The following is a 25,230-nucleotide window of genomic DNA, read 5'->3' on the forward strand; positions in this document are numbered from 1 at the left end:
CATAATGTTATGGCTGATTGGTGTATTTTGGTTTTGACAAAAACAATCAAATATTTTGAGAATGCATAAATCTTCCATGGTCACCTATATGGTGAATTCTTCATTGGTTATTTAACCAGCAAACATAATGTTGGAAAAGAGTCTTATTTTGCTACTTTAATATATTACTCTTTCATTTGCCTCGTTTGCACATCTGATTTTCCTTACGACTAACCGCCACAATCTTGTGTGGTACGTCTCCAACATGCCGCTGTAAATTCAAATGGAAATGATTATCCAAACTAAGATTAGTCCATCTAGCATTTTATTCTCTCTCTCATAAAGGCAACGGAGTCACCTCCCCGTATTGTTAGTTTATTATCTAAATCCTGTCAAATTAATTGGATTTGTCACAGATGGACTCCAATCAAGTCCTAGAGATATCTCAAGATCACAGGAAGTGAGATGCATCGAAGCACAATTGTGATCGTCATGGAAAACAGTCTGAATACTTGCATACATTAAATAGTTCAGTTTAACATATTTAATAAATTGCCACACATTTCTTAAAACATATTTTCATTATTGGGTGTAGTGTGTAGATTGATGTAAAAGAGAAAAATGGAATCAAGTATTACTTCAGCCTGTTACACAAGAAGAAACTTTGAAGAAAGTGGTGTCTGAATACTTCCCAAAGCCACTGAATATCCTCAATATCTTTAGTGGAACCAGAGTGAGAACAGAATTAAGGCTTCTCGACATTGTGCATTCTCTGATGACCAGTAAGACCAGCTGATGTAGAAAAACACTTCCCACAGTCAGAACAGGAGTAAGGTTTCTCTCCAGTATGTATGCGCTGGTGAATTTTGAGTTGACTTAATTGAGAGAAACACGTACCACACTCGGAACAGGTGTAAGGCTTCTCACCTGTGTGCACTCTCCGATGGCTAGTAAGGTGACTTGATGTAATGAAACTCTTTCCACAGTTAGAGCAGGAGTAAGGCTTCTCACCTGTGTGCACTCTCTGATGGCTAGTAAGGTGACTTGATGTAATGAAACACTTCCCACAGTCAGAACAGGAGTAAGGCTTCTCACCTGTGTGCACTCTCTGATGAACTGTAAGTTCAGTTGATGTAATGAAACACTTCCCACAATCCGGACAGATGTAAGGTTTCTCTCCAGTATGTATCCGCTGGTGAATTCTGAAGGAACCAAGTTTAGAGAAATTCTTCCCACATTCAGAACAGAAGTATGGCTTCTCACCTGTGTGCACCCTCTGATGAATAGTTAGATCAGCTGATGTAATAAAACGTTTTCCACAGACAGAACAGGGGTAAGGTTTCTCCCCAGTATGTATAAGCTGGTGACGTTTGAGGTTACAGAAGTGAGAGAAACTCTTTCCACAGTCAGAACAAGAGTAAGGCTTTACTCCTGTGTGCACTCTCTGATGACTAGTAAGACCAGCTGATGAAATGAAACTCTTCCCACAGTCAGAACAGCAGTGCTTCTCTCTAGTATGTATGTTAATGTGTCTTTTAAACTTCGAAAAAGATAAGAATGTTTTTTCACAATGGGGGCAGTGGTGAGACTCATCTTTAAATTCTTCCTGTTGTTCCTCTCCAAATGAAGATGTATCCACTTCAGGAACCTCATCTGTGTGATTAATATCAACATCTGTGTGATTAATATATCATGATGAGAATGTGAAAAACCCTGTTGAAATCCTGGGATGAATTGTCTATAAAAAGCTATAAACTGACTTAATTCACCGCAAAACTCTATGGAAGTGATGGAGGCATGTGATCATTTTTTCTTTGTAATTGTAAAATAAACATCCCACCAAATGTGCAGTTAATTTAATATGATACTTAATATGAAAACCTTTTCATTATTCCATCCATGACATCCATAGATTATTTTACTTACAGTGGCCGAAGTCAGTGGAATTTTTTACTGGCTTCTTTTAAAGCTTTTCTCAGGGATAGGTAACCGTAAATATTAGGGTAAAAACTTTGTGTTCTGTAACTGCTAAATTTGTAAAACAATATGAAAAATACAGATATTGGTAAAACAGGTAAATATGCTGTAGCGTATTGAGATCAGAATTTAACTGCTGACCATTTTCCTCCCAATTACGGTCTTTGATGTGTTTAGTTCATACCGTTATTAATGAAGTCCCCCATTTTCTTCTCTTCCTCTTCACATTTAATATTATTCAGTCCCAGTGTTTGACTGCAGTCTTCCTGCTTCACTGATGTCATCTCTGAATCCACCAATGAACACTGAGCTTTACTGTCATAATCAGAATCCAATGACTCTTGTTTGGGTTCAGTGTGGAAGGAGAGCAGCAGGCTGGGTTTGTCCTCCATCTGCTAAAATAAAGACCAAACCAGACCTATTCATGACAGATGTTTGATGGGATAAAATACAAACAATGAAGTCCATCATAATGTTAAGATCATGGGTTTGGTGTCCACCAAACTCATGCTGATCATCTTATTAACTGAAAGGAGCTGGAAGCGTACAAAACGCAGTTAAAAGTATTTCATTCTCAGACGCCTAGTTAAATAAACTTACGGTTTAATATCTTTCACGGAAAAATATTAAGCTTTTCCTGGATTGCAAAAACGAGTTTAATGAAAATCCACATTGTCCGGGACTAGACTTAATCTTAATAAACTTAATTAAGTCTACGAAATTGAAATTATCTTTGTAACTAGTGATGACCATTCGAGGCTTCATTACCGTTCTTCTTGCAGCAGGATATTATGCTAGCAGTGCTAACTCAGATTTCATTTTTCAAAAGAAAAGCTATCATTGAAATATATAGGTAATATAGTTAATCTAGTCGGTACATTTTATGTTTAATGTCCGTTCCAATTGTATTCTTGTCTGTTCTTTTTCACAGACTAGATTGTTAACTATATTGCCTTATACATTTCAATGATGGCTTTTATTGTGATAAAGAAAATCTGAGTGCTGCCAGCATAATATCCTGTTGCTAAAATAATGCTAATGAAGACTCGAATGGCCATCACTAATTGTAACGTTCGAGATTTGTTTCATGTTCTGGTTTTGTTTCTGGTAGTTTTTTGGTTCCTAAAATTAAGGATCGTTTAATCAATCAAACCGCAGAGTATTTCTATAGCTCTGAACAACAATACAATTAGGAATACTTTCATGTAATCTCTCACCATGTCAACAACTTTACCGTCTTTCACGAAATATTCTTGATGTCTTAGAAAACACAAAAACAAGGCGGCCCAAAAAGATGGATTCTCTCCTTCTTCTGTTTGTTGACAGTTGGCACCATCTTCAAAGGTGCAATATCGCCACCTATTGAGCGTCCTCAGTCTTTCGGCAGCTGTGCCCAACAATACAGGTGCTGGTCATAAAATTAGAATATCATAAAAAGTTGATTTATTACAGTAATTCCATTCAAATGTGAAACTTTTATAATGTATAAATTCATTCCACACGGACTGATATATTTCAAGTGTTTATTTCTTTTAATTTTGATGATTATAACTGGCAACTAATGAAAACCCCTAATTCAGTATCTCACAAAATTTGAATATTGTGAAAGGGTTCAATATTGAAGACATCTGGTGCAACACTCTAATCAGCTAATTAACCCAAAACACCTGCAAAGGCCTTTAAATGGTCTCTCAGTCTAGTTCTGTAGGCAACACAATCATGGGGAAGACTGCTTACTTGACAGCTGTCCAAAAGACGACCATTAACACCTTGCACAAGGAGGGCAAGACACAAAAGGTCATAGCTAAAGAGGCTGGCTGTTCACAGAGCTCTGTTTCCAAGCACATTAATAGAGAGGCAAAGGGAAGGAAAAGATGTGGTAGGAAAAAGTGTACAAGCAATAGGGATAACCGCACCCTGGAGAGGATTGTGAAACCAAACCCATTCAAAAATGTGGGCGAGATTCACAATCTCAGTGCTTCAAGAACCACCACGCACAGACGTATGCAATACATGGGTTTCAGCTGTCGCATTCCTTGTGTCAAGCCACTCCTGAAGAAGACACAGCGACGCAGCATTGCTGCAGTAATTCAGGCTAAAAGAGCCCCAACTAAGTATTGAGTGCTGTACATGCTCATACATTTCATGTTCATACTTTTCAGTTGACCATCATTTCTAAAAATATTTTTTTTGTATTGGTCTTAAGTAATATTGACATTTTCGGAGATACTGAATTTTGGATTTTCATTAGTTTTCAGTTATAATCATCAAAATTAAAAGATATAAACATTTGAAATATATCAGTCTGTGTGGAATGAATGAATATAATATACAAGTTTCACTTTTTGAATGGAATTACTGAATTACCGGTTTTCTTATAAACAGCCACACGTGTAATATATCGCGAGGCTAAAGAGTGGTTAACAGCTGCGCGAGGGCGGTCTACACAAACCATCCCAGTGTGTTGCATGGGATGTTTTTGGCCGTAGGAGAGAGACGGATTGGGAAGCTTGATCCCGGAGAGGACGACAGTTTAACCTTTTATTTCAGTGCCAATGCGATGAGAAGAAAACGGAGGGATTTATATTGGATTTAAGGAATAGTGTTGTTGAAATTAAGCAAGATATTGAGTTAATCATCAGGGTATCTAGTATGTATGGTAATTAGTAATACACACTACACCCATTCGTTATTATGTATTAAGCTTCATTAGGGAGACAAAAATAATGGGGAGATTTAGACGTTCCTTGTGTCTGGTCCACACTCCTGGCCAGTTGGTGGCAGTAATGCACATTAAAGGTTGGTCCATAGAAGAATGAAGCCAAATCCATCTTGTTGGTGTTGGTGAAAGTACGTTATTTGTAGCTGTCAACTACCAAGTAACGTGAAAACGCGCATCCTTCTGAGGGTTTTCAAGACATTTACTGAAATTTGAACATTCGCATTCGAGCAGTTGCTGACATGGTAAGTGATTAAATAACAGTATTCTTCTGTGTCTTTATTTACTTATAGATAAATCATCTGTAGTGTAAACGTGAAAATGGCAAAAGTAAAAAAAAAAAAAATTGGCAAAAGTAAAAAAAAAAAAATTCTCCTAATACCTGGCAACATGGAGGCTCTGGCATTTAAATACTCCAGTTTCAAATGGAAAACCAAAAAGGGCAGTATAAATGACAAGGAAAATTGGTTGTTGCTTGCAAAAAGAAACTTACTACACCCTTACAAAGTGAACCTTCTGTGACCCAGGTCTGTTGTTATGAACTTGTGATTGTGTTGTTTTTTCTTCAATCGTGTATTTTATCATTACCAAACGTTCATCAGTCTTGTATGGGTCTGATTTGGTCTTTATTTTATCAGATGGAGGACAAACCCTGTCTTCTGCTCTCTTTCCACACTGAGATCAAACAAGAGTCACTGGATTCTGGTTGTGACAGTGGAGCTCAGTGTTCATTGGTGGATTCAGAGATGAAGCAGGAATACTGCAGTGAAACACTGGGACGGAATTATAATCAATGTGAAGTGGAGGAGGAGAAGAAGAATATCGGGGAATCAATTTGTCATGGTAAGCACTGGACTGGTCTCTATTTAGTTCTTCATAATGAAAGTGGAGAATTTTACTTCATGTCTCTATAATGTTATGCTTATTTTGTTGGCATTTCAGAAATGGAAAAATAACAAAATATGTTAAAGACGCTCCCCAGTAAAAAGATAACCTTTTTCTGTTTCAAAGCAACAAATGGGCTAGGGTGCTCTGTTGTAATACCAAGCTTATTTACAGCTCATCCCGCCTCACAGAACTCAGCCAATGGATTTGGGTTGTCTGGCATGTGCTGCCCACCTCAGGTCCTGACACAGCATATTGATTGGGTTAAGGTCAGGTCTCTGACTTGGCCAAAACACATCATCTTTCTCTAGAGACATTCTTAGGTTGATTTGTTTGAATGATTTGGGTTGTTGCCTAGGTGAAAATTAGTTGTATTTTTACCAAAACACCTGGGTGTTAGGCTTTGTGGATCTTTTGTTTATCAGTTCATCTGTTTGCCTTTTCCCTATCCATTAAGTGTAATTGTTTTTTGTACGCTTTATATATATTTTTATTTGTACAGTTATGGTTAAAGTCTTTCTCCACCTCCATACACTTGTATTTTGAGTGTAATTCATTGACCAGAAAAACACACAGTAAACAAAGTAGATGATGAATTTGACTGATAGCATTATTATTTGTTAGCGCTGTTCTGTGAAGGGAGTACTACAAAATGTTGTATGAGACCTTCAGTTTCTTGGCAATTTCTCATATGGAATAGCCTTCATTTCTCAGAAGAAAGTTCTTTGTTTCTGGCCATTTTGAGCCTGTAATCGAACCCACAAACACTGATGCTGAAGATACTGAACTAGCCTAAAGGCCAGTTTTATTGCATCTTTAATCAGCACAACAGTTTTCAGCTATGCTAACATAATTGCAAAAGGGTTTTCTATTGATCAGTTAGCCTTTTAAAATGATAAACCTGGATTAGCAAACACAGCGTGCCATTGGAACACAGGGGTGATGGTTGCTGATAACCCTCTCCTGTCTATGTAGATATTCCACTGAAGATCTGATGTTTCCAGCTACAATAGTCATTTACAACATTATCGGTGACTACAATGTAGTACTGATACATTTGATGATTAGCCAATCCAGTCGTTACTTGTGAAATAAGTCATAGAATTTGATTCGGTCAAAATTGTGTCCGCTACTATAGGTTCATCTAGTTGGGTGTGTCTGTTCTTGGCGCAGGGCCTATCGGACCAGTCTAATTCAGCTCCCCTCCACACCATGTAGCTAGGCAACCTTGCTTTTACGGGAGCTGCCTGGATAACCTCAAACTCATACAGTACTTGTGGAGTTACTCCCTCACAATAAATCATCACAGACTGTCTCCATATTTCTCTGTGCTGTGCCTGACACTTACCATACCTCCAGGCAGCAGGGAATAGATTATTTAATCAAGCGGAACACATCCGACTACTCAGACACAACACCTGCTTGCCTGTAGGTTTGGGTATCGTTTCAATTAAATCGATTCTGATGCCGATTTAGATTCTGCTTATTGAATCCGGATCTTATCGAATGGTTCCGATTCCAATATTCTTCGGAAAGAAAGAACCCTAAATAAAATATACTTTTCTTTGCACATTTAGGCTTTAATAAGTACTGTCATCTCTGTATAATCAATTGTCAGCTGTGACAGGAAGATTTATTTTTCCCTTAATTAATTTATATTTTTTTACTTAAGTAATGATCAACAAAAATTACAAAACAAAACAATTTAAATAAATAGAAAAATATAACGAAACAGTCTTTATGAAAGCAGCCTCAATGTAAAAAAAAGTTGATGTCTACAACGCCAAGTCAACACATTTTTTTGAACACAAATATACAGCTCGGTGACATTCATCCTCCTCCTTGCTCATCGTCCCCTTCATGGCTAAAGTAAAATGAATTTATGTACTAGAGCAGGGTCTCTGGGGATTAACCGGAGGTGGACGGAAATTCTGAAAAATATATATTTGAAGAATTTTTTGTAAAAGTCATTCGTTTACATTCAGTATAAAAGTCAAATGTCAGCCCACTATGTTTTTTTTTTTTTGAACGCGAGACGCTGCTAATGTTAGCTGTATCTGGGGCGCTATTTTGACTGGTACACCGCGACACATTGAACACGGAACATTCTTTTAGGTTCACGCCGTGTTTACGTAAATGCTTCATCATATTTTACGTGCTGCCTGCTTGCACGAAATGTCCTTGCTGCATGTGTTGCATTTTGGGGTGTTTGTTTGGTGTGAAGTTAGGCCACACGTTCGACCGTTTGACTCAGCCATGGTCCAGGATCTAAACAGAAATGTTGCTTCTCACATGCTTTTTTGACGTACTGAATAACAAAACACGTTAGGTCCACGTAGCAAGTGCAACTTTTACTGACTGTAAAATGGTTGATGTAGTTTAAATATGCTGTATTGAGGAACCGAAGTAAGGATTCGAAATGTAGGTGTCTTATCGAATCCACGGTTCTTTGAAATTTAGAACCGGCTCCAGTTTGGAACCGGTTCTCGATACCCAACCCTACTCGAATGACTGGTAAATCATCAAGATGCACCTTTTCACAGAATGTGCTTAACTGAAACAGACCCATTATGAAGCTGGTTTGTTCATTCTTACATGAGTATATTCAAAGAGGCACAGAATGAATCAATTGCACCAGTAAAATAGAGTTTAACACAATTGCCCACAAATTATGGAAAATACTGTGATATTATGGAATAAGTCTTGGGATGAATACATTTATTGTCATTTAATATTTAGAAAAAGTGGAGATGTGAAAAAACCTCTGAAGTCAATACATATACAGTACATAAATGTATATTTACAACATTTACTGTGAATGGGGGCATTGGTATCCTGAAAGAAACCCAGTAATGGCCCAGTAACCTACATAACTTATTTTTGCCATCTTGAGGTGGAATGGATCAACTGAGCATTTTTATACAGTCCACAGGCCATGATGGGATGTTAATTGCTTAATTGTAACCTTTATGGAAAAATGTTATGTTCTTCCCCTCTTTTATTCTGGTTTTTCCTTTCATTTGGTGTGTGGGTGTGCATGTGTGATTTGCACGTGTATGTGTACGTACACTTACATTCCTCTGTTCCACTCAGAGAAATCACAATGATCTTTGATATAATCTACTAACTGCATTGGTACAGTATATGAGTCACTGCACTAATTGACTTTCCTGATTTAAATTACACAGATGAGATTGCTGAAGTGGATATATTTCCTACATCTCGAGAGCAACAACGCCAAGATAACGAACATAAGAAGCCTCACCACTGTCCTCACTGTGAAAAATGTTTCCTATACATATCACATTTAAAAAGACACACTAACATACATACAGGAAAGAAGTACTCCTGTTCTGACTGTGGAAAGAGTTTCTTTCAGTTTGATAACCTTAAAGTTCACCAGCGCATACATACTGGAGAGAAACCGTACTCTTGCTCTGACGGCGGGAAGAGTTTCTCAATTAAGTAGCCTCAAAGTTCACCAGGTCATGCATAATGGAGAGAAGCCTTTCTCCTGTTCTGACTGTGGGAAGAGTTTTTCTTATTTAGCTGGCCTTAAAGTTCACCAGCGCATACATACAGGAGAGAAGCCTTTTTCCTGTTCTGTCGGTGGGAAGTGTTTCAGGAAATCATCAAATTTTAATAGTCACAAGAATGTGCATACTGGAGCAAAACCTTTCACCTGTTCTGACTGTGGGAGGAGTTTTTCTCAATTAGGTGGCCTTAAAGTTCACCAGCGCATACATACTGGAGAGAAGCCTTACTCCTGTTCTTACTGTGGGAAGTTTTTCATGACATTTGCTCACCTCACTAGTCATCAGAGAGTTCACACAGGAGAGAAACCTTTCTCCTGTTTTGACTGTGGAAAGAATTTCTCTAATACAAGTTACCTTAAAGTTCACCAGCTCATACATAAAGGAGAGAAGCCTTTCTCCTGTTCCGACTGTGGGAAGTCTTTCATTACATCATCTCACCTGACTAGTCATCAGAGAGTGCACACAGGTGAGAAACCTTTCCCCTGTTGTGACTGTGAGAAGAGTTTTAGTCATTTAGTTTCCCTCAAAATTCATCAGCAGATACATAATAGAGAATAAACATACTCTGACTGTGGGAAACATTTCATTGCATTATTTAGGATTACCTCAAACTCTAATTTGTGCACTGCCTTGAATGAATTACGGCAGGTCCAGGCGTCTCTCAGGGCAGTTTCCGTACGTCTCTCAGGGCTGTGCCTAATATAAACAGTACCTCCAGGCACCAAGAGATAGATAAGACACTTTGTTTATTCAAGTAGCACCCATCTGACTTACTGCTCCAGTAACACAGCACATTCTGTTACACTTACTAATATGTTTGTTCAGTTCAGTAATCCATTACTTTACACAGAATCCCTTAAACTGTGGGATTACATCATATCAAATTACTAGTCATCAGAATGTACACACAGGAGAGAAGCACATGACTCCGTATCTCTAACCACAACGGTGCGGGACAACATGGACGTCACATGACTCCGTATCTCTAACCACAACGGTGTGGGAAAACATGGACGTCACATGACTCCGTATCTCTAACCACAACGGTGCAGGACAACATGGACGTCACATGACTCCGTATCTCTAACCACAACGGTGCAGGACAACATGGACGTCACATGACTCCGTATCTCTAACCACAACGGTGCGGGACAACATGGACGTCACATGACTCCGTATCTCTAACCACAACGGTGCGGGAAAACATGGACGTCACATGACTCCGTATCTCTAACCACAACGGTGCGGGAAAACATGGACGTCACATGACTCCGTATCTCTAACCACAACGGTGCGGGAAAACATGGACGTCACATGACTCCGTATCTCTAACCACAACGGTGCGGGAAAACATGGACGTCACATGACTCCGTATCTCTAACCACAACGGTGCGGGAAAACATGGACGTCACATGACTCCGTATCTCTAACCACAACGGTGCGGGAAAACATGGACGTCACATGACTCCGTATCTCTAACCACAACGGTGCGGGAAAACATGGACGTCACATGACTCCGTATCTCTAACCACAACGGTGCGGGAAAACATGGACGTCACATGACTCCGTATCTCTAACCACAACGGTGCGGGAAAACATGGACGTCACATGACTCCGTATCTCTAACCACAACGGTGCGGGAAAACATGGACGTCACATGACTCCGTATCTCTAACCACAACGGTGCGGGAAAACATGGACGTCACATGACTCCGTATCTCTAACCACAACGGTGCGGGAAAACATGGACGTCACATGACTCCGTATCTCTAACCACAACGGTGCGGGAAAACATGGACGTCACATGACTCCGTATCTCTAACCACAACGGTGCGGGACAACATGGACGTCACATGACTCCGTATCTCTAACCACAACGGTGCGGGAAAACATGGACGTCACATGACTCCGTATCTCTAACCACAACGGTGCGGGAAAACATGGACGTCACATGACTCCGTATCTCTAACCACAACGGTGCGGGAAAACATGGACGTCACATGACTCCGTATCTCAAACCACAACGGTGCGGGAAAACATGGACGTCACATGACTCCGTATCTCTAACCACAACGGTGCGGGAAAACATGGACGTCACATAACTCCGTATCTCTAACCACAACGGTGTGGGACATCGTGGACGTCGTGGACAACTCAATCAGCATGACCACTTCATCCTCCAACACTGTGATTAATGTCTTAACAGCGTTGTATACAAAAGATTGTCGCTGAAAAAGTACCACCCAGTTTCCAAAAATGTGGGGACGCTGTGTAAAATGCAAATAAAAACAGAATGCAATGACAAATGTTGAAACTGAGAAATGTTGTTGTTTTCAGAAAAATACAAGCCCATTTTGAATTTGATACCAGCAACATGTTTCTAAAAAAGTTGGGACAGGGGCATGTTTACCACTGTGTTGCATCACCTCTTCATTTAATAATACTCTGTAAGCGTTTGAGAACTGAGGAGATCAACTGCTGTAGTTTTGAAAGTGAAATGTTTTCCCATTCTTGCTTGATATTGGATTTCAACTTCTCAGCACTGATAGTACTATGAGATTTTAAAGCGTATAACGACAATTCAAGTTGGACCGGAAAAAGAATGACTGACTATCTCAGGCAATCAAATACATTTAGTATAAAAAATATCTGAAACATTCACTTAAAACATTAGATGTGTACTGGGCATTTTTTCTTGTATGTATGCTAGTAGTACAGTGAATATGGTACACATTTCCCCTTTAATTCCATTTGCAACTACACATTTCGTATTCTTTCTATTCAGATTGGATAAATGAGGACTTAAAAATCATGTTTCCAAATAATAGAGAATGAATCAGGACTAGGATATGTTAATTTAGACAAAGCAGTCACTGGATATATTCATTGTTATTTTTATTTTCTTTTTGTCATCGATATGTTTTATTCCTATATTGGAGTGGAAACACAAAATACACCTTGGACACAATCCATGTTCAATGTGTTAAATATCAATGAGTTCAGTTGTTTATAACCTTACTTGATATTTGTCCTTCTGTAGATAATCAAACTCATCAAATCAGACAATGTATATAAACACCCTGGACACCTATCACTTTTTTATTATGTATTGGAAAGTTTTGGACATGAATATACTGATATCTTTATGATGAATGATTTGCTATTTACATGAATTTAACAGATATAACAACAGAAAGCTACTAGAATTACTGAAGACAGTATAAGTGACTGACACATTTGATTCTATAAATTAATGTTATAAAGTATTAATGAGTATTTGTAGTCATTACGTTTATATTTTAGTAACTGTGGGAGAATTATACTCTCAATCATTATATTCTGATAGCATATTTGGATAATTACATATTATGAAATGTACATGACTAGGATATGTTAATTTAGACAAAGCAGTCATTGGATATATTCATTGTCATTTTTATTTTATTTTTGTCATCGATATGTTTTATTCCTATACTGGAGTGGAAACACAAAATACACCTTGGAAACCATCCATGTTCAATGTGTTAAATATCAATGAGTGGGCAAAAATCCATCAGAGACTGATGAATGAATATCGGAGACATTTACTCATAGTTATTGCTGTTAATGGAGGTCCAACATGCTATTGAATGAAGCGGTTCACATGTTTGAAAACTAATTGAAATTTGTGATTTTGTTAAATGATCCTGGTTGGAAGTATTCAGACTAGCCTGGATAGACAGTACACTACAATACTGAAAAGCAGTCACATCTGCTCGATCAGCTTATTTCTCCAACCTGATTGAGGTGAACAAAAACTATCCAAAATGTCTCTTTGATACAACTGCAAAGTTAACAATAAATCAATGCTCAACAAATGAAGTGGGTCTTCACTTTAGCTGTAATGAATACATGAACTACTTTGATGAAAAGATCATCACCATTAGAAAACAAATAACTGACTCCTCCTTAAATAGTTATAGTCCCCAAAATCTCAGTTGTCCTGAGAATGTCCTGAACCTCCCTGACCCCAACATATTAAATGGATCCCGACATATTAAAAAATTATAGGCCAATATCGAACCTCCCGTTCCTATCAAAAATGTTTCCCAACAACTGAATGCCTTCCTGAAGACAAATAACATTTATGAAATGCTCCAGTCTGGTTTTAGATCCCATCATAGTACTGAGACTGCACTCATGAAGGTAACAAATGACCTTCTAATGGCCTCAGACAAAGGTTCCGCATCCATCCTGTTGCTTCTTGATCTTAGTGCTGCTTTTGACACTATTGATCACTCCCTTCTCTTAGAGAGACTGGAAACCAATATTGGGCTACGTGGACATGTTCTAGCCTGGTTTAAATCTTATTTATCTGAAAGATATCAGTTCGTTAGTGTGGATGGCATATCCTCTGACAAGTCAAAGGTATGCTTTGGAGTTCCTCAAGGCTCGGTTCTGGGCCCATTATTGTTCTCACTATACATGCTCCCTCTGGGCGATGTAATCCGAAATCACAATATTAACTTTCACTGTTATGCTGATGACACACAGTTATATATGGAGAAGCCCCTAAATTAGCTATTTTGGAAGCATGCGTTTCAGATATTAGGAAGTGGATGACAGAGAATTTCTTGCTCTTAAACTTAAATAAAACAGAAATGCTCCTTTTAGGACCCAAAAAACAAAGAGCGTTGTTAGCAGATCTCACTGTGAACCTCGACGGCTGCATGGTCGTATCCCAAAAGACAGAAAGAAAACTTGGCATTACCCTTGACCCTGACCTCTACTTTGATGAACATATAAAATATGTCTCAAGAATTGCTTATTTTCATCTTCCAAAAAATCTGAAACTTTCAATCAAAAACTTATGCAGAAAAATGAATCCATGCTTTTGTTACTTCTAGACTAGATTACTGCAATGCTCTTCTTTCCGGTTACCCTGACAAATCAATAAATAAACTTCAATTAGTGCTGCAAAAGGCTGCTAGAATCCTAACTAGAACAAAAATATTTGAACACATTACTTCTGTACTAGCCTCTTTACACTGGCTGCCTGTTAGGGTTAGGGCTGATTTTAAGGTTTTACTGTTAACCTATAAATCAATACATGGACTTGCTCCTACTTACCTCGCTGAAATGATCCAGCCATACATACCTACACGTAACCTATGATCGCAAGATGCAGGCCTTTTAATTGTACCTAGAATTTCTAAACAAACAGCCGGAGGCAGGGCCTTTTCTCATAGAGCTCCACTACTGTGGAATGATTTGCCAATTAAGGTTAGAAGTGCAAACTTAATGCAAACTTTCAAGAGTCTACTAAAGACTCATCTTTACAGCATGGTCTATGATTAAGCGCAGTCTGGCCCAGGGGCGTGAAGGTGACCAGAAAGGCTTGATACTGTCCACCTTTGCTGTCTTGCCAGGTTGGCTCTCATCACCACTGGGATGCCCTCCCTCCAATGCCATTCGGGGGCAGAGTCACTGGCTTGTTGTTGTCTCTCTGTTGCACACTTGTGCAATTGGGCTGTCCTCTGCTGGCAATACTCAGCCCTCATTCAGGGTGGTTGCGGTTGGTGGGTGTCCCTTTGGTTGATGCTTGGCAATGTGGGTGGATTGATTTCCTGCCTGTTGGGCCCTGTCCAGGGCCTCCCCCAAATAGGGCCACAGTGTCACCAGACCCCCTCTGTCTCAGCCCCAAGGTCTTTCGCTGCTATATTATTGTGCTGGGGGAGTAGGGTCAGTTGTCCTTCTCCACTATAAATCCTTGTAGATATAAGGAATGCATTTTCAAAATTTTCCCTGTTTCCTGCCGTTTTAAACTTAGGAGGACATGAGGTCCTGACCCACACCTGCGGGGTACCTGGCTTGAAAGACCCGTTGCTGTCCCTGTCCAAAGTCCTCCTGGTCAAGACGATACCTGACGATTTCAGCAGCCACTGTGCTGACACCTCCCCCTCCCCCATGTTGTCCCTTTCCTTGTCCATCTGGTCATGCTTCCGACCTGGCCTAAGTTTAAATAGACTCTAGACTCAGACCACAAAAATAATTACCATCCCTGTAGGATTCAGATACTTGCAGCAACATAGCTCCTGTGCTGTAGGAGATGTTTTCTTATTACCAGTCAAAGCATAACTGATTTAACTGGACAAATTCAGCATTTGAGTTAGTGTTTAAGAGGTGTGAAAATAGATGTAATCTTATATAGTCAGCGAATGTTTTGACTCCTGTCCTTTATGCTTCCTGTCAAGGCAAAGTGGTGTGACAGTTAATCTACTGCAGAGTAATGTATGTTTGTGCTCATGGAAGTCAGTGATATCTGTTTACTACAGGTTAATAAGGCAACATTTAATTTGACTAAAATATAAGAGCTGTTCTTTGACTATAATGGCTCACTTTTCTTCTTAATCATCCAAATTACAAACATTTGACTAAATCAAGACATTTTAGGGAAAATAACTAAGACAAAGAAAATAAAAGGTATTTATACTAGTGTAGAAATACTCTATTATAAGTAAAAGTGCATTCAAAATGTTACTTAAGTAAATGTAAAGAAGTATCTGCATCTAATTTTACTTTATTTACTAATTTTTATTAAGAATTTGGACAGTTACACGTTTTTGTTCTACAAGATCTGAGCTTCTGCACATTCATCTGCAAGAAACATTTAGTGACCAAGCCTCCAATAACTTTTGAACCTCTAAACTTTCACGGGGCAATCTCTGTCAGTTTTCTGTATTATTATATTGATGTAAACCCACTCAAATTAAAGCTGAGACTTGTATAGGCCCAACCAAAAGTATGTGGACTGTTGCACGTTTTGTTCTTAAGGCTATGACATCAAAGAGCCAAGCTCAACGTTGGTCCATAAAGCTGAAGAGGCCCAAAAAACATTTAGTAGATGAGTGTCCAATTACTTTTGAATCTCTGTTTTGTATTAATATGAAGAGTAACTAAAGCTGTAAGAATAATGTAGTGAAGTAAAAAGTACAATATTTATCTCCAAAATGTAGTGGAGTAGAGGCATACAGTAGCATAAAATGGACTCAGTAAACTACAATACCTCAAGTGTACTTAAGTAAAGTACTTGAGTAAAAGTGCTTAGTTACATTCTACCAGTGCCTTAGATTCTTACTCTTGTAAGTGTTACAAGTCCTGGAGTTGAGACTGGTGTGGCAGTTTAAAGTGTTAAAATGTGTAAAACAGAACAAATGATGAGGCAGGAAACGTGGGTTGCTTTTCCAGAGCTCACAATTATTTTTATTACTCATTCTAATGCATATTGTCTTTTTACACTTTCTTGAAAGTATCTTCAAATTGCAGGTAAATCATTTCTCAAATCAAAAAAAAAAAGAAGAAATTCACACACCAAAACTACTAAACACAAATACAATCCATATTTCTTACCTAAAACACACCTACATCTACACTTCCCACAACATTTAAATGGCTGTTGACCATTATAGTCCTATAGGGGACTGTGAACCATGTTGATCTTTGTGGGCTTAATCCCTTTCTCACGGTCATACCCACAAATGTACAATAGCATACATTCTAATTACCTCAATTCACTAACTCAATATGAACATGACTGCTAAACTTGGTAAGCTAAGTGGTGAAAAAGTGAGCAACTGACTGGTGCCTAAAGGGTGAAAAAATATTTTACCGCAGATCAACCAAGAAACCGCGATCATGTAAAAAAATCACAGTTATACAATTTAAATATTTGTTACAGGCTTATCTCCTATATGTATCTGTTTGTGCACTTTAAGGTTGCATAATTGAGAAAACCTCTTCCCACAGTCAGGACAGGAATAAGGTTTCTCTCCAGTGTGTGCGCGCTGGTGAACTTTAAGGTGACCTATCTGAGAAAAACTCTTCCCACAGTCAGAACAGGCATAAGGTTTCTCTCCAGTGTGTGCGCGCTGGTGAACTTTAAGGTTACCTAAATGAGAGAAACACTTCCCACAGTCGGAACAGATATAAGGCTTCTCTCCAGTGTGCACTCGCAAATGAACAGAAAGTTCAGATGATGTAATGAAAAACCTCCCACAGTCAGAACAGGAGAAAGGCTTCTCTCCAGTATGTATATGCTTGTGCACTTTAAGGTTACTTGATTGAGAAAACCTCTTCCCACAGTCAGTACAGGAATAAGGTTTCTCTGCAGTGTGTGCGCGCTGGTGAACTTTAAGGTTACCTAAATGAGAGAACATCTTACCACATTCAGTACAGGAATAAGGTTTCTCTCCAGTGTGTATGTTCTGGTGAACTTTAAGGGTATCTAAATGAGAGAAACTCTTCCCACAGTCAGAACAGGAGTAAGGCTTCTCTCCTGTGTGTACTCTCTGATGAATAGAAAGTTCAGATGATGTAAGGAAAAACTTCCCACAGTCAGAACAGGGTAAAGGTTTCTCTGCAGTGTGTATGTGCTGGTGTACTTTAAGGTTACCTAAATGAGAGAAACTCTTCCCACAGTCAGAACAGGAGTAAGGTTTCTCTCCTGTGTGCACTTTCTGATGTTGAGTGAGGATATCAGATCTTAAAAAACATTTTCCACAGTCAGAACAGGAGAAAGGTTTTTCATCTGCATGCAAGCGCTGGTGAAACTTAAAGCTACCTAAATAAGAGAAACTTTCCCCACAGTCAGAACAGGAGTAAGGCTTTTTACCTGTATGTATTAGCTGGTGAAATTTAAGGCTACCTAAAGAAGAGAAACTTTTCCCACAGTCAGAACAGGAGTAAAGCGTCTCTCCTGTGTGCACTCTTTGATGCACAGTAAGGTCAGAAGATGTCATGAAAAACTTCCCACAGTCAAAACAGCAGAAAGGCTTTTCTCCAGTATGTATGCACTGGTGAACTTTACTTAATTTAGAGTAGCTCTTCCCACAGTCAGAACAGGAGTGAGGCTCCTCTCCTATATGCATTTTAATGTGTCTTTTTAAATGTGATATAGATAGGAAACATTTTCCACAATCAGGACAGAGGTGAGACTTCTTGTTTTTGTAGTCCCCCTGTTCTTGCTCTCCAGATGAAGGAAATGTATCAACATCAGCAAGCCTATCTGTAATTAATATCAGGAAAGTTAATTAGTGCAGTGATTTACATACTGTACGGATGCAGTTAGCAGATTACAGTAAAGATCAAGGTAACTTCTCAGAATGGAAAAGTGGATAATAAACAACTTAATATTTGAATACATACACTGCTCCAAAAACATTCAGGGAAAACTTAATCATCACAGTATAACACCAAGTCTATTCAACGTCAGAGACATCTGTCCAGTTAGGAAGCACAAGGTCAACAAAATGTCACTGTACTTACACTGTTTAATGACAATAAAGCTGAACCTAATCTAATACACACAATAAAGCTGAACCTAATCTAATATTGCACAGGTGGTCCAGCTCCTCTAGGATGGCACATCCATACGTGCCATCGCAAAGAGGTTTGCTGTGTCTCCCGGTACAGTCTCAAGAGCCTGGAGTAGATACCAGGAGACGGGTCGTTACATGAGGAGAGCTGGACAGGGCCATGGAAGGGCACCACAGCCCAGCACCATGCAACTCGATTGGCATTGGCCAGAGAACACCAAAATTGGCAGGTCCGCCATTGGCGTCCCGTTCTCTTCACTAATTACAGCAGGTTCACACTGTGGACGTGACAGATGTCAAAGCACGTGGAAACGCCATGGTGAACGTGATTGCTGCCTGCAACATCATCCAGCATGACCGGTTTGGTGGTGGGTCAGTGATGGTCATGTCCTTGGAGGGACACACTGGCCTCCACATTCTAGCCAACGGCACCCTGACTGCTGTTAGGTACCAGGATGAAATCCTCAGACCCATCGTCAGACCTTAAACTGGTGCAGTGGGCCCTGGCCTCCTCCTGGTGCAGGACAATGCCAGCCTCATGTGGCCAGAGTGGGTAGACATTGGCTGCTCAGATTCAGTCAAATTCAGTCAAGTTGATTGGACGGAGCTTTACTTTACAGATGGACAATGACCCAAAACCCAGGAGTTTAAGGTAAAGAAGTGGAATATTCTGCAATGGCCGAGTCAATCACCTGATCTCGGCACAATCGAGCAAACTGGTAAATATAGTGTTGCTAAATGTAGCATGCATTGCCCCTCCAAAATATATTTTTGTATATATGCTACAGAGTATTTCCTACAATACATTCACTGCAGCATGTAGACGTATTTGCACTGGCTGAATGTTTGACTTTGGAACATGTTTAAAACCAAGATTATATGGAAATGTATATTTTTATATGAATAAATATGTATTGTTAATGTTTAGAGAGGTGTATTGTCTTAAACAATTAATAAATTCAGTTTACTGCTTTTAAGCAAACTTTTTACTGGAGAACATCTTTAACTTTGTTATTTTTTCATTCTGAAATGCCTACTAAATAAGCATAACAATATGTGATAATACAGGCAGATAGCATGAAATTACATTTACTTTAATTATTAAGAAGATATTGTCAACAATAAACTTGATAAAAGCAGTTCTTACCTTGATTAGTTAAATCGCCTGTATTCTTCTTCTCTTCTTTATCTTTGATGACAAAGTTCAGTCCCAGTGTTTGACTGCAGTCTTCCTGCTTCCCTGATGTCATCTCTGAATCCACCAATGAACACTGAGCTCCACTGTTACAATCAGAATCCAGTGACTCTTGTTTGGGTTCAGTGTGGAAGGAGAGCAGCAGGCTGGGTTTATCTTCAATCTGCTAAAATAAAGACCAAACCAGACCTATTCATGACTGATGAACGTGTGATGGGGACAAAATACAAAACTAAATCCGTCATAATTTTAAGATCATGGTTTTCAGGTGTCCCAAACCCCCTGCATGTTACAAAAGCCTAGTTTAGGGGTGTCTCTTGATGTGGTATACTGTCTATTAATGGCATTATCTTAACAGAACTAGATTTCTGTTTCCCAAGTTATTCCCTCACCTGTTAATTAACTACCCAGATCAACTGTAATATCTGAATGTGTTAACCTAGGCTCAGGAAATGACCAATGGTGTAGTCTGAGTGTACTGTGATGTATAGTTTGTTACCAGTGTCTGCTGCATGTCAAGATACTTGGGAAGGCCAAAAGTCTAGTTTGGTGGGGCTAATTGATTACATGTAAATGTGTGAATGCCAGTTATTTGTTTTATTGTGTTGGCCAAGGAGAAGTAACATGGGGGAGTCGGGAGTTTACTATTAACACCCCTCCCCACAAAAAAGGGCCTTGGAGAAAACAAAGGAAGGTGGCCAAAGCATAATGGCTGCAAACCCCCACCTATTTTCACATAATGTGTTGAAGAGTATGTGAAGCCCCTTGTAAGACTCACCAACCCATCCTACAATTCCTTCACCTTCTGATTCTTACTTGCAATTGACTAGCTCCCGTGAAAGCGAATAAATCAACATAACCAACTGCTATTTAACTTTGAAGATTTTAAGATTGCGTGACTTCAAGAAATGTGACGTTTCCACAATTCAGCATCTCAAAAACATAAGCGGTTCATTATTTAACTTGACCGCAGCATAGGGGAATTGGGATGTCACGACTTGACATGTTTACCTTTTTGGTTTTCTTTTAGGCACTGAACTAAATTCAAGCTAAAACATCTCTGTTTCTACAGTAGGTATGAAGAGAAATATGCACAATCAATAGAATTAGAAATACAGAACGAGGAACTATAGCTAATAAGGACAGGCTACAGCTCTAACAGGTTAGGCTAGCATATTGTTATCTGGATGGCTGGCATATTAGCTTGTTATCTGGATGGAGTTGGAAACGCACAAAACTAAGTGTTGAATTATTAATTACCTAGCTTAAATAACATTTTATGGTTTAATACTTTGAAGACCGTCACTATCGGCTGGTTTCACTGATACAGATTAAGTCTGTTCTGGACAATAACAAAAAACGAGTTTAATGAAAAACTACATTGTCCCGGATTAGGCTTAATCGGATCTAAGAAATCAAAGTTATGTCCTTGTAATTGTACTGTAGATCTGTTTTATGATCTGGATTTGTTCCTTGTACATTTTTTACAATTACATTATGAGTTCCATTTTATGAAGAACATTTAAGAACTGTTTAGGAATTTGTTTGGTTCCTACCATTAAGATTCACTGTCGTTTAAACGCTCACACCGCAGATAATTTATATAGAACTGAAAACACTTACCATTTCAACAGCTTTAATGTGGATTGTGTTTTCACAAAAAGATGTTCCCTCTTCTATGGTATTAGGCGGACCGCAAACTAACATTAAATTGCATGCTGCCACCTACCGTGCTGGAGTGTGTGCTCAATCGAGGTGTAGCCCTAAATCCTCTGACCTAAACCGGAAGCAATAAAAGGGTAATTCATCAAATTAGATTAGATTAAACTAAAACGCGATTTTTATAATATTGAATCTATTTTGCCACTTTGCTTAGTGTATATAGTAAAGATGTTCTGTAGGAAATGTTCATGAGAGTGGATAGAGTAATTGTATGCAAAAGAATCACGGGGCACTGAGTATTTGCCATTGTTGCTGGCATTTTACTCCACCCATCCTATAGGCCACAATGTAACTCAATGCATATGAAATACATATTGCCCTGTACAGAAAAAACTATTCTATACACCGCAGTGAATGTATTGTAGGAAATGTTCAGGAGACTGAATAGAGTGATTATATGCAAAAAAATCAATACATTCACTGCGGTGCATAGAATAGTTTTTTTTCATCATCTTCCACTTATCCGGGGCCGGGTCGCGGGGGCAGCAGTCTAAGCAGGGATGCCCAGACTTCCCTCTCCCCAGACACTTCCTCCAGCTCTTCCGGGGGGACACCGAGGTGTTCCCAGGCCAGCCGGGAGACATAGTCCCTCCAGCGTGTCCTAGGTCTTCCCCGGGGTCTCCTCCCGGTGGGACGGGACCGGAACACCTTCCCAGGAAGGCGTTCCGGAGGCATCTGAAAAAGATGCCCAAGCCACCTCAGCTGACCCCTCTCGATGTGGAGGAGCAGCGGCTCTACTCTGAGATCCTCCCGGGTGACCGAGCTTCTCACCCTATCTCTAAGGGATCGCCCGGCCACCCTGCGGAGAAAGCTCATTTCGGCCGCCTGTATCCGGGATCTTGTCCTTTCGGTCATGACCCAAAGCTCATGACCATAGGTGAGAGTAGGAACGTAGATTGACTGGTAAATCGAGAGCTTCGCCTTGCGGCTCAGCTCTTTCTTCACCACGACAGACCGATACATCGACCGCATTAATGCAGAAGCTGCACCGATCCGTCTGTCAATCTCCCGTTCCATCCTTCCCTCACTTGTGAACAAGACCCCTAGATACTTAAACTCCTCCACTTGAGGCAGGCACTCTCCACCAACCTGAAGTGGGCAAGCCACCCTTTTCCGACTGAGGACCATGGCCTCGGATTTGGAGGTACTGATTTTCATCCTCACCGCTTCACACTCGGCTGCAAACCGTTCCAGCGCATGCTGAAGGTCCTGGTTAGAAGGGGCCAACACGACAACATCATCTGCAAAGAGCAGAGACGAAATTGTGTGGTCCCCAAACCTGACACCCTCCGGCCCCTGGCTGCGCCTAGAAATTCTGTCCATAAAAATTACGAACAGAACCGGTGACAAAGGGCAGCCCTGCCGGAGTCCAACATGCACTGGGAACAAGTCTGACTTACTGCCGGCAATGCGGACCAAGCTCCTGCTTCGGTTGTACAGGGACCTGACAGCCCTTAGCAAAGGACCCAGGACCCCATATTCCTGAAGCACTCTCCACAGGATGCTGCTAGGGACACAGTCGAATGCCTTCTCCAAATCCACAAAACACATGTGGATTGGTTGGGCAAACTCTCATGAACCCTCCAACACCCCGTAGAGGGTATAGAGCTGGTCCAGTGTTCCACGGCCCGGACGAAAACCACACTGTTCCTCCTGAATCCGAGGTTCTACTATCGGCCGTATTCTCCTCTCCAGAACCCTGGCATAGACTTTCCCGGGGAGGCTGAGAAGTGTGATCTCCCTATAGTTGGAACACACCCTCCGGTCCCCCTTCTTAAAAAGAGGGACCACCACCCCGGTCTGCCATCCCAGAGGCACTGTCCCCGACCGCCACGCGATGTTGCACAGGCGTGTCAACCAAGACAGCCCCACAACATCCAGAGTCTTGAGGTACTCAGGGCGGATCTCCTCCACCCCCGGTGCCTTGTTTTTTTCATATAGGGCAATATATATTTCATATCCTTTGAGTTACAATGTGGCCAATGGGGTGGGTGGAGTAAAATGTCAGCAACAATTGCAAATACAGAGTGTCCCTGGATTTTTTTTGCATATAGTCACTCTATCCACTCTCCTGAACATTTACTACAATATATTCACTGCTGCATATATAATAGTTTTTTCTGTATAGGGATATGTACATGTACTGTCTATTATAGTGTTTTGCATTGGGGGCTAAAGAGGGTGTGGTAAATATTGTGTTGCTATCATTCCCCATGATTAGACAGGTTTGTCTTACTCTACACACTCTCCTGAACATTTCGTACATTACTTTCACTGTGGAACATTCAATAGTTTATGAATCAGAATTTTGCCCTTGGAATGTGTTTTAGCACCCACTTTTTATTGAAAATACTCTTAAATATGATCAAATATTAATTGCTGTCAATGTTTCGAGAGGTCCATTTTCTTAAACAATTAAAAATACAATTTGGGTCAGTTTTGGAATAATACGTTGGTCTCTTTTATTTTGAAAATGTCCTAATTCTCGTGACCCGGAAGTGTTTCTTTAATGTCGCTCACAAGCCACTGATCAGTAGGCTGCATGGGGTTGTATCAATCTAACTCAAGGAGTATCCTAGAGAAGAATCTAACTTCAGGTGAACGTGGGAAATTTGAGCCTGTGTAAAGTGTATTGTGTTTGTGGTAATGTGTAGAAATGTTACTATGCGTATTCATGTTGGCGTGTACAAGAGCCACATTAGCTAATGTTCAGAGCTTGCTGGTTATATAGTTAACTGTATTTCTTTTAGTAGCCAGTCACCGATGTCCTGAGTTTGGAAGTTGGTGGCTAACGTTGGTTAATATTTGTGGGGTTTTAGTACCGTACAGAACTTGCTAAGTGGCCGACTTTTTGTATTCTTGATATTAACTTTTTGCATTCTTGATATCAACATTTTGCATTCTTAATCTCAAGAAATTTAAACCGCTTTCCATTGACTTTCAATTGAGAATTCCAATTCTGATATCAACATTTTGGATTCAGGGTCTTTCTGTTTGTGTCTTTGTGTATCAGTCATGTCGGGTTTGGTGTATATTATAGCAGATGGAGGAGAAACCCAGCCTGCTGCTCTCCTTCCACACTGAACCCAAACAAGAGTCACTGGATTCTGTTAGTGACAGTAAAGCTCAGTGTTCATTGGTGGATTCAGAGATGACATCAGTGAAGCAGGAAGACTGCAGTCAAACACTGGGACTGAATAATATTAAATGTGAAGAGGAGGAGAAGAATATTGGGGATGTAATTAATCAAGGTAAGAACTTATGTAAATGTAAAATGAATTGTTATTCTTGTCTTCACACACACAGTATACAAATAATTGAAGTTTTATAATGTACTAACTGCACCTGTTAACTTTTCTGATGTAAATTAAATGGCAGAGATTCCTGGAGACGAGACATCTCAACAACAGCAACACCCTGAAGATAAGAACTGTGATTCCTGGGTTAGTTTCATGTTATTATCCTGCAGTTGATACTAAGGGAATAAATAACATGTTAACCTACTAAATGAATCCTAGTGACTGACACATTCCCCATTTAAACTTTCTCGCTGGTATCTATCAGTTTGCAATTACTTGTAATTTCTTTATACCCACTTTAAACATTCACATTACTATCCTTCCCACTTTAAACCTCCCCCTGGACTAGCTAGTACTATACCAGTCAGTACTATCCTTCAAAACCTAAACCCCCCTGGACTAGCTTGTACTATACCAGTCAGTACTATCCTTCGAAACCTAAACCCCCCTGGACTAGCTTGTACTATACCAGTCAGTACTATCCTTCGAAACCTAAACCCCCCTGGACTAGCTTGTACTATACCAGTCAGTACTATCCTTCGAAACCTAAACCCCCCTGGACTAG

At 39.8% G+C, this 25,230-nt stretch overlaps 2 protein-coding genes across 8 annotated transcripts in view; one reads left to right on the forward strand and one right to left on the reverse strand.

Moving 5' to 3' along the window:
• On the reverse strand, positions 1 to 21,350 carry LOC105027972 (gastrula zinc finger protein XlCGF17.1-like). 2 transcript variants are annotated; one of them, XM_010900376.4, is made up of 4 exons: positions 21,268 to 21,350; positions 19,695 to 19,810; positions 2,141 to 2,235; positions 1 to 1,632 (listed from the first exon to the last, which is right to left on the reverse strand). In XM_010900376.4, exons 1-4 carry the CDS (start codon positions 21,268 to 21,270, stop codon positions 725 to 727), a joined length of 1,122 nt encoding a protein of 373 aa, XP_010898678.2. In that variant the 5' UTR covers positions 21,271 to 21,350; the 3' UTR covers positions 1 to 724. The 2 variants fall into 2 exon arrangements, with proteins under 2 accessions (XP_010898678.2, XP_028971828.2); XM_029115995.2 differs by lacking the exons at positions 1 to 1,632; positions 2,141 to 2,235 and adding an exon at positions 16,321 to 18,139 and having other exon boundaries at positions 19,597 to 19,810.
• Positions 4,659 to 25,230, forward strand: part of LOC105027982 (zinc finger protein 664-like) — a 25,407-nt gene continuing 4,835 nt past the window's right edge. For 3 of the 6 annotated variants that reach the window (XM_034288601.1, XM_034288602.1, XM_034288598.1), the window contains exons 1-3: positions 23,878 to 23,963; positions 24,380 to 24,617; positions 24,745 to 24,809. In XM_034288601.1, the coding sequence (XP_034144492.1) occupies positions 24,410 to 24,617; positions 24,745 to 24,809 (273 nt within the window). In that variant the 5' untranslated portion in view covers positions 23,878 to 23,963; positions 24,380 to 24,409. The other 3 variants (XM_029115978.2, XM_034288600.1, XM_034288599.1) reach the window with 3 other exon arrangements.

Source organism: Esox lucius, chromosome 20 (genome assembly GCF_011004845.1).
Source record: "Esox lucius isolate fEsoLuc1 chromosome 20, fEsoLuc1.pri, whole genome shotgun sequence".
Lineage (NCBI taxonomy): Eukaryota > Metazoa > Chordata > Actinopteri > Esociformes > Esocidae > Esox > Esox lucius.